At 39.2% G+C, this 10,864-nt stretch overlaps 1 protein-coding gene across 1 annotated transcript in view; it reads left to right on the forward strand.

The window, feature by feature from the left end:
* Positions 1-10,556: 10,556 nt before the first annotated feature.
* Positions 10,557-10,864, forward strand: part of LOC109507481 (transcription factor 12-like) — a 9,239-nt gene continuing 8,931 nt past the window's right edge. The window contains exon 1 of the mRNA XM_019856938.1: positions 10,557-10,680. Coding sequence (XP_019712497.1) covers positions 10,612-10,680 — 69 coding nt within the window. The 5' untranslated portion in view covers positions 10,557-10,611. The remainder of the gene's footprint in view (positions 10,681-10,864) is intronic.

Here is a 10,864-nt window from a genome sequence, read left to right on the forward strand (position 1 = left end):
TATTATTATTATTTTTTTTTTTTGTAAAAAGTTTTTGTCTTATTAGAGTTTTAATTATCGCTTTACTGTAGAATGTTGAGGTTCTGATTATGTGATGACATTTGCTGGTTTGTGGATTTAACTACTTTGACATTCAAAACCAAATATAATCTACTTCTAAATTCAAAACAAAATATTCTTTTTGGTTGAAAATGTTGAATCTTTATCATTATATTAATCAGAATGACACCATAACATACTTTTCTTCCACGATTGTAACTGACAACACTTCCATTTTGCTTCACTGATCGGATGGAAAAATGAAATTGATTCACTTATTACGAGGTGTGTCGCATTTTTCATCAATTTAACAAAATGCGCGACCTATCCCGAAAGAGCTAACTTGACCAGTGGCACCCCCGACTTTTCTTTGTCAGGCTATTTTGGAATGTTTTTGGGCCTCATAAGACCCTGGCCTTTCAGTTATGCATTTGAGAAGAAAGAGTCTTTTTATGATTCCCCACATTCCTCCGATCTCCAAACGTCTGCACATGACAAAAGCGACACTGTTAGCATGTACAGCAGCACCCACATGTAGCTGTCTGAAATGTGTTGTGCATGTGTGCGAGCCTTTGTCGCAGAGGCGTGTTTTAGGTGCGCCGTAAAGCAATCAAGGAGTGATTTAGCGCCGGATTTCTGGTGTGCATTCGCAAAGTCCGACCCGCTTACTTTGTTGAAAAAAAACACCAAAAAAACGAGATGATGCAGAACCTTGACATGTGGCAACCACGGGGTCAACTATTCTCCATATTAATACCTTTTATGTGATGGAACACTTCCTGTGTGTGCTCTAGACTTCACAGTATTTGGATCATTCCAGAATCGGAGGACATATGTCTGGAGTACCCCCCGAATTACCATTTTACTCCCCTTGCATTGAGTATCAAATATGATTGCATTTTCTAAATATTATTTCTTTCATTGCTGTCTCTTGCAACTGTGGCAACACTTGTTTGGTTCAAAGAAGAGGGAAGCAGTGAATCACATGATGCGCTGGACTTGACATCATCAAACAATTTTGCAAAAGAATGGATGGAGCAAAGATATGTCCTCTCTCCTAATTTTTTAAAAAACATTTTTATAAAATATTTAGCCTTAATTGAATGTCTCACTCTACCTTGTGCAATCCTGCTGTGCTTATGATCAGAATAAGACAATTCATTTACATTTTTTTTTCTTTCCTTATTTACATTAGTAGTATTTGTCCTTTTGGTTTGCAGTAACTGCTAGCTAAAAAGGTAGTTTCTACTCCTGAGAGAAAGCTAACATGACATCCGGATTTGTAACTCCCCTTACCTGCAACTCTGTTTCTGTGATTACAATGACACTCAACAAATCAGGTATGTATTGCTCTAAGATGAGTTAATCAAGCCGTTGATAGTTTATTACCTACCACTGATGAATATGTCGCATAAAATCAGAAACGTTGAAGGTTTGTTTTTCAAGAATTTTGAAGCCAAAATGTCCTCCGATTCTGCAAATGACCCATTTCTTCCCCCTCTTATATGTGCAGTGGCCAGACTTGGATCTGTCTGATTTTCACAAGGTGTCACACTCGTTTGTCCAACCTTGTTGACTTGTGAACAACACTGAAGGTGTGAAGCCATGACACTTCTTCTAAATCTCAAGAAAATGTGTCCCCCCCCCCCCCTTCTCCTCGTTCTCGTTTGGTCATTGTTTTCTTACTCTATTTTTGACCTTGTGTCGCTGCCTATTCTGGACTGATTTATGTGACTGTCAATCTCCTGTCACTTCCCATTTGGGTCGAAAGGTCGCATCTCAGGCTTCTTGCCCTTGCTCCTTCTTCCAAATATGGAGATTTACGCAAGACTTCTCTCAATGTGGCCGCCATGTTTGCGTCGGTAACATGGCAACGTCTCGCCGTATCTCATGAGTGCAGCCTGTCTGGCCCTCAGACAGCAGATAGACATCAGCGGCAATCGCGTTCATTGCACTTGTGATTTTAAGAGAAACAGATCATCCAATAAAGCAAGCAACAACCCAAGAAAACTACAGTGCTGTACTTTCACTGCCCGATGTATTTTCATTACTCAACCCCCCCCCCCCAATGGTTTCCGTTACAAAATGTATAGTTTTTTAAAATAGCATGGCCTCATTAGGGCCACGGATAAGATGGAGACTATTTAAAGTTGAAACAGGGTTATTGAAGCTAGATAACAGTCCATCAATAGCACACTAACCTTAATAATCGTCTTCAGCTGACACAAATTCCAACTCGTGACTGTATTTCCATCTTGAAAACGTGAATCTTGCTCCTTCCTCGTGTGTTTAAAAATTATGATATGGACACGTGAGATGATGCATATGTGAAGTTGAAGACTCCCTCAAGGGCTCTCTATGTTCAAGCTCTAAATACTAGTTTCCATTTCTTACATGTCCCATGATGTATATTTATTTTTTGAATGACTTTAGTGAGTACTAGCGTGTTAGAAATCGGGCACCTTTCTGTATTTTATTATTCTTTCAATATTGTTGTAATGTTGTTGGATGCACCATACCTGCGTGAGGTGGCTATTAAAGCTAAGGGGACAAAAAATGAGGCTTTATTGCACGGCAAAACACAAGTCTCAAGTAAAATACAATGTGTGTTTTGAGAGCTCACATAACAGTGCGTTTCCGGCCGCGTTGATTGGACATCAAGCAGGTCACACGATAGACAGAGACCTAAAGCCACCCGTCTTCCCGTCATAGGTTCGCCGCTGAATGTGGGCCAGCGAGGTCACGACGGCGCAGAGGTGGATGAGTCTAGCTCGCACGTGCGCTTTCATGGCAGCTCCAATCCTCTTACAACCCCCTCTTCTTAAAGCACTCAGGCCAGACTGCAATATCTGCTCACCACGTTGGTGTCTTATCCCAAAGCCACCGCAGATCCTCGGCACAGAGTCACGCCAGCAGGTATCAAACATTGACTACTGTCCTTCCTTTCCGACAACACGGCCTCACGGAGCCTTCATTCAGAGACACCAGTTTCATGCACTTTGACTAATGATCAAATCCAGTTTTTCCTGAGCATAACCAAAAATGTACCCCCTGACCCCCTTCTCCAGGGAAAAGAGGATGCTGAGGGAAGAGCTGAACTGTCACTTTCCAAGCTCAAACAGAGACCACGATTGCTAAATTTATGTACTGTGGTTAATTTTAAAACATACACTGCTCTTTCTGCTTACGCTCACCAAGTAGACATGAACAATCTAATGAGCTCTATCAAATATCATCATGCTCACTTTTAAAGCATCTGCTTGAAACTGCGGTCGTAGGAATATGTGCTCACTAGCCACTTCATAGATACACCTGCACAATTTAACGAGATGTGATACAAAGTGTTCTTTAGAAAGTAATTGTTGTTTTCACTGACACTGTCCCAGGATTACTTGAACGTTTGGATGTTGAAGAGAATCACACATTTGCAGTAATATTTTCCGATCCATTTTATACTCACAAGGGTCGCGGGGGGGTGGGTGCTGGAGCCTATCCCAGCTGTCTTCGGGCAGTTGGCGGGGGACACCCTGAACCGGTTGCCAACCAATCGCAGAGCACACAGAGACGAACCACCATCCGCGCTCACACTCACACCTAGGGACAATTTTGAGTGTTCAATCAGCCTGCCATGCACGTTTTTGGAATGTGGGAGGAAATCGGAGTACCCGGAGAAAACCCACGCAGGCTCGGGGAGAACATGCAAACTCCACACAGGGAGGCCGGAGCTGGAATTGAACCCTGGTACCTCTGCACTGGGAGGTCGACGCGCTAACCACTGGCCCACCAGGCCAACCATCTTTGTACCATACTTTCCTTCATCTCTTCCTTCTTTGCAACCTTTCATTCACCCATTCTTTATCCCATGCTTCCACCCATCTTGAGTATACACTCTGGACCGGTCACCAGTAAATCACAGGACCTGTATAGACAAACAACCATCCACGCACATTCCACTTATAGGCAGAGAAAAGCAAAGGTGGTTGAGCTATTATTTTTTTCTGGTCAAAATGTTTTGCTGCAAGGCTTTCCAGTAATAAATTCATTCATTATCAATTCATTAAAAAAATATACATCCTGAAAGTAAATTGAAGGCAAGCCTGTGGCTAAATTTCCAATAATGATGTCATACTGGTATTACCAGTAAATTGACATCATTAATCAAGGAAATAACTCTGACAATATTAATGATGTCAATTTACTGGTAATACCAGTAAATTGACATCATTAATCAAGGAAATAACTCTGACAATATTAATGATGTCAATTTACTGGTAATACCAGTAAATTGACATCATTAATCAAGGAAATAACTCTGACAATATTAATGATGTCAATTTACTGGTAATACCAGTAAATTGACATCATTAATCAAGGAAATAACTCTGACAATATTAATGATGTCAATTTACTGGTAATACCAGTAAATTGACATCATTAATCAAGGAAATAACTCTGACAATATTAATGATGTCAATTTACTGGTAATACCAGTAAATTGACATCATTAATCAAGGAAATAACTCTGACAATATTAATGATGTCAATTTACTGGTAATACCAGTAAATTGACATCATTAATCAAGGAAATAACTCTGACAATATTAATGATGTCAATTTACTGGTAATACCAGTAAATTGACATCATTAATCAAGGAAATAACTCTGACAATATTAATGATGTCAATTTACTGGTAATACCAGTAAATTGACATCATTAATCAAGGAAATAACTCTGACAATATTAATGATGTCAATTTACTGGTAATACCAGTAAATTGACATCATTAATCAAGGAAATAACTCTGACAATATTAATGATGTCAATTTACTGGTAATACCAGTAAATTGACATCATTAATCAAGGAAATAACTCTGACAATATTAATGATGTCAATTTACTGGTAATACCAGTAAATTGACATCATTAATCAAGGAAATAACTCTGACAATATTAATGATGTCAATTTACTGGTAATACCAGTAAATTGACATCATTAATCAAGGAAATAACTCTGACAATATTAATGATGTCAATTTACTGGTAATACCAGTAAATTGACATCATTAATCAAGGAAATAACTCTGACAATATTAATGATGTCAATTTACTGGTAATACCAGTAAATTGACATCATTAATCAAGGAAATAACTCTGACAATATTAATGATGTCAATTTACTGGTAATACCAGTAAATTGACATCATTAATCAAGGAAATAACTCTGACAATATTAATGATGTCAATTTACTGGTAATACCAGTAAATTGACATCATTAATCAAGGAAATAACTCTGACAATATTAATGATGTCAATTTACTGGTAATACCAGTAAATTGACATCATTAATCAAGGAAATAACTCTGACAATATTTGGGGTTTCGAACTCAATTAGTGCGGGGGCCAATGGGGACAGAGTCTGGATGTGTCCGAACCGCATCAATTCCACCAAAAAGGGTTGCAAAAAAGTACATATTTCCAACTCCTCATCAAGTCTGATTGAGTAACTATTAAGTTATTCATAAAAATACATCCGTGATTTTCATGTGTTTTTCAGATACACAAGTATATTCACAAACAGACAGAATAAATTCCACAAATACCGGAACACGTAAAAATCACAAGTATGTGATTTAACTCCAAAAATATGTATTTGCTGACATCAGTCCTGGAACTTTTCAGACACACGTTTTTTTTTTTTGGAGGACCAGATGACACACAGGTAGAAACATGGGAGTGCCTTCAGTTGTCACTCACACAAACACGCCAGGCTGCCCCTGATCATTATTCTTGGCTTTCCGCGGAAGGGCGGATGGGAAAATTGTGATGTCATCAACCTTGGCGCAACGGGATGCTGGAGCACGCTGGCCCTCGGGGTGCCACGTTCGGTGCCACGTTTGGTGTTTGTGCCCTGTAGATGGTGAAATCAACGGTCCGGTGCTGCCCGCCTGCGCTGCACCTGCGTCCCAGCATGCTGATTGATCAGTCTGGTCATGTGGAATGTCACCATCTGCTCCCCAGTCCCACTCACCCCTTCTTGTGCGAATGCCAATCACTGGCAGGAAGATACTTATTTAAGCCATGTCAAACCAGGCGCATGACGAAGAGCATCGTGCCAACTGCAACTTGTGCATAGTGTGCACAATATCTCACAAAAAAGAGGAACAAAGAATCCTTTTTTTAAATTGTGCTGTAGAAGCGATTGCGCATCTGTGAAATTATTCTAAAAGGCTGCGATAGCCTGCCAAAATTCAACAATCTGTGGTGGTCATAATGGCACGATTGTGGGAATGTGCTTTTATCTGTCGTCCTTAAACAGGTTTAATCCAATTTAACTGAATGTTAAGCTTCGCAGCGTCTTTTTTTTTTTTTTTACCCCCTCCTCTCCTCTCAGATGCTCATTTTTTTTTCGGCCTCATAATGGCCAGCGACATAATCATGGGGCCATCAGGAGTGACATTCTTCAATGTAGAGCGTCATAATCAATGACATTTCAGCCATGGGAAAATAAAGATATGCAAATTTGAACTCATTAACATTTGCATTACCTGTTTGAATAATCGCACCCCCTGACAAGACCGCAATTAGCTAAGATTGATGCAAAGTTCAGGGTTAGGGGACTGTATATATTTGCTCTTGGATCATTTATCCGCAGGGTTTGGCTATGTGTGTGCGTGCCGACTATCTAAGATGAGAAAACTGATCTCTGTCAGTGGAAAAGGTCACGCGGGAGCTGCTGGTGTTCTTGGCTCGGTTTGATGAGGAAGAAAAACTCGATATTAAATTGATGTTGGACACGACTCGTTCTGTTTTTAAACAACAAATCAAAATCCAAGTACTCCTTCGTAATTAAGTGGAATGAGAAAGATGGAGAGCTTGACCTGCTAACCCAGTTAACACTAGCGTGAAGAGTCAGGATTAGAATTTGTGGTCGACACAGCTCACCTCCTGACGAGATTGAGATCAACGCAGCACAGTTTGATTTCAGTCAATAGTGCTGGCTGACAAAGTGCTCTTTCATGTTACCCTGAAGGTCAGTCGTGGATCTTAAACATAGGCAGTCCCTTGAATGAAAAACACTTTGAGGACGGATGTCAGCCCACAACCTCGGAACTGCGAGGCAGTTACGCTACAAATGAAAAACTGCAAGCATGGGCGTGCCTTCTTGTGCTATTCATAGCGACGTGTTGCTATTCCGCTGCGCTAAATTAGTTCATTATGCGCCGTTGGTGATCTTGAAACATTGCATTTTGGTACCATCAAAAACTACAGTAGAGTAGAACCTAAAAAGGTAGAGCAGGATTTATTCTGTGGCACTGGTCCAAACTATTCCCTGATAGAATACAACTGAAACATAATTATTTTCTTTTTAAGGCCGACTGTCACCACTACACCGATTGAATTAATCATCCCAGTAATGTTTGAAGTGAGGTTTTAACATGTGTAACTGCATTTGTGTTTTAAAATCGCTGAAACAAATCTGAAATAAAATCTCACTAGAGACTCTTTGATTCCGCATGAAGACAATTTAATTTGATTAAGCTTGTCTTTAGTCATTGTTGGAGCAACTTCATATTATTGTTTTTAGTCAACAATATTTATATTGAAACCTTTATTGTACCACCTCAAGTGCCACCTTATTTTTTTTCCCTATAAATCAAAGAAGATACCCAAAAAACACAAATGAGTCGACATAAAAACACATCCAGCTCAGGATGGTACTGAACACAGTTAATATATTTAATGCTTATTTTGTTGACTATTTCATTGTGTTTTGTTGTTTTCAATTGAATTACAACAGGGGTGTCAAACTCATTTTTGTCGCGGGCCACATTGTAGTTATGGTTTCCCTTGGAGGGCCGTTATGAATTTTGGGAAACCATATAAATGTTTAATCACCTCCACATACTACATGCAAAGCGCAGAATAAATTGATGGATAACTAGTTTTAAAATAAGATGTCAAGAATAATGACTGTTATTGTGGATTACATATGACAATTTGAAATTTTGGTTAAGACTTTAGCAAGCACCATGAAAACTTGACATGCTTTTTTTGCTTTCGTGGACCACATAAAATGATGTGGCGGGCCAGATCTGGCCCCCGGGCCTTGACTTTGACATCTGTGAATTACAAGAATGTGTGTGGCAGCTCTAAATGTGATGATCTCTTTAAAATTCAATCGCACCTTACCTACATTATTCGTGTAGTATAAAATCTCATGAATAACTACCTTTAACTTTTTTTTTGGGGGGGGGGTGTCAAAAAATGATCCTAAATAGAGGTAGAATATTAGAGGGGGCTTAATAAGAAACAGAAAGGTAACTCGGGTTGTTAAAATAAAACTGAATCACATATTTATAGCGCATTTCATACACAACATAACTCAATATGCATCACATATTGTGATTAAAGTACACTTTTAATCACACACACACTTTTAAAAGCAGTAAAATTTCAAAGCAAAGTAAAAAACTAAAAGAAAATAGCTTACTAAAAAAACTGTTTGAGAACATGATTTTAAAAATAATTTGAAACTCCTTAATTATATGTATGGGTAAAGAGCATAGTTTTTCACCCAGATTTAAAAGCACTGACACTTTATTTGGATATTTTGAATCTTTATCCATATTATTCAATCTGAAAATCAAGGATACCGAGTAACACAAGTACAGAAAAGGAAAAAAAAGGGTTTAAGGGTGAGTTTGGGGAGCGAATTATACACGGGTGCGTGTGATTCATGATATTTTACGGTACGATGATACTAATTTGAATGCTAAAGTGTGTTTATTAGCATAGGAATTTCCAAGTAAACGTGTCAGCTTTTTTGGGAGACATGTCAGCGTACGTTATCGCATCGGACTTCGGGTTTAACTTCCTCGCGGAAGTCTGCGTGTTAATGTGCCACCCATTTGCCGTTCACCCAGACAGAGTGAAGGACCTTTAACCCGGCCGCCACACACGTGCCTACAACCTTGATTCTATTTGTAAATGTGGGTCAGACAAGGCTGTGTTATCCCCCGTTTACCTGTCTAAAAGGGGCTAATCTTTATGTCGCCATCGCTGCTTTCTGCTCTAAGGGCGGCTCGCTCCGGCTTGATTTTATGCAAACACTTTGCGACTTGCAGAGTAACTCAAAAGGACATTGTGATATTTTGCCATCGACGCTATAATTTAACGCAACATACTTTTGTTTTAACATACTTATCAACCCCCCGTTGTGTTTTTCCGGCAACAAGAGTAGGATTTAACGTCTTCCTTAACCTTTTCATGAACAAATAATAATAACCTACAGCAGGAATTTTTTTCCTCGAGTGTTTTTAATAAAAACTTTTTATTAGTCTTTAGGCATGAAAAAAAATAATGGCAGTGGATGGCAAAACACATAAGGGTCCATTGTAGTGGTTGATGCACAATTGTGACATTAAGATTAATTAATATAAGAGAAAACAAATTGTGAATAGCTGTCCACTCTAGTAAATCACTGTACCTGAAAGGGATAAAAACACTTTTTATGTGCGATTCAATACTGCAGAAGTAAATGTCGTCACAGTCATCTCTGTACAGTATTTTGTATAAGTTTTCCATGCTAATAAGAAATGTCTGAACACAAATGTTTATGTACACTGTGCCCCAAATGAGTTTGCAACTCGAATTTGAGTGAAATGAACATTTACGATAGAATTTTTCTTTGGAGATTTTTGCACATGCAAATTTGTTTCTCTCTGTTTAGATCACTGATATCAGTCTTTCACATGTCTGATATTTGGTTTCCCAAATTGAACTTACTTCAGGCTACAGTATTGCTTCAATCAGTCTCAGTTTTCATGCATAATGGGGTGGAAAAAGATCATTTTGTTGATAAAGAGCATGACCTAGTCCAATGCCTTGCCAAAGGATTGAAAACACTGGACATTTTAAGAACCCTTGCTCAAGATCAACAAATTGTGATTCAAAGTTTCAGCCAAGAAAATGCATTGCATTAAAAGACTAACTCCAGTATTTATCTCTAAAGTGCCCAAAATGATCTTATCTAAACACTCTCTATTCAGGATCCACCAACAACTTGAAATAGTGCTTTAAAGTGTGTATTTCCTCTTCAGATTTGATAAAGGAGCCAAGATAAGAATGTTGATCGTGTGTAGGTGGGGAATTCCCTCACTATGACATAATTAATTATTTTTTATGAATTTCACAGGGAACAATTTAGTGTGAATCGAACTATTGCGCCACACGAATGCACACCTAAGCGAAATTCATTTGTGAATGTTGCAATGGAAGTCTGTGGGAAGGGAGGGGGGGGGGCTGCTGATCATTGTCCTAACCGTGCATCAACTGAAGTAATAACATCCTCTCTTGGCCACCCCTCTCTACTCCTTGTTATGGTCCAGCCCTTATTTGCATACGTCGTCTGTGGGTAGCTGCACTACCAGCAGGGGTAGATTAGGCGAGGGAAGTGCCAAGAGCACCGTATACACATGAGTCGAGACACCGAGTGACCGACCGACCGACCGAACGACCGACGGACGAAACTGACACTGTGTGGACTGTACTGTGAAAAAGCAGCAGAGTTATGTACTGTGCTCATCCTGTCTCAGGCGCGGGCAGCAACTCACTGATGTATTGCTACAACATGAAGCCCGTGAGTACAATTCTTGTGTGCATCTTTACCTGGGGAGAGTCATTTGGAATCGCGTGTGTGTGATGCTTGTGTACTTTAGTGTACTGTTGTGTTTTAGTATTGCCTTTCACAAGAGCTTTGTTTTGTTGCAGTGTGAGTGTGTGTGTGTGTGTGTGTGTGTGTGTGTTTTATATATATATATATA

Source organism: Hippocampus comes, unplaced genomic scaffold (assembly GCF_001891065.2).
Source record: "Hippocampus comes isolate QL1 unplaced genomic scaffold, H_comes_QL1_v1.1 scaffold186, whole genome shotgun sequence".
Lineage (NCBI taxonomy): Eukaryota > Metazoa > Chordata > Actinopteri > Syngnathiformes > Syngnathidae > Hippocampus > Hippocampus comes.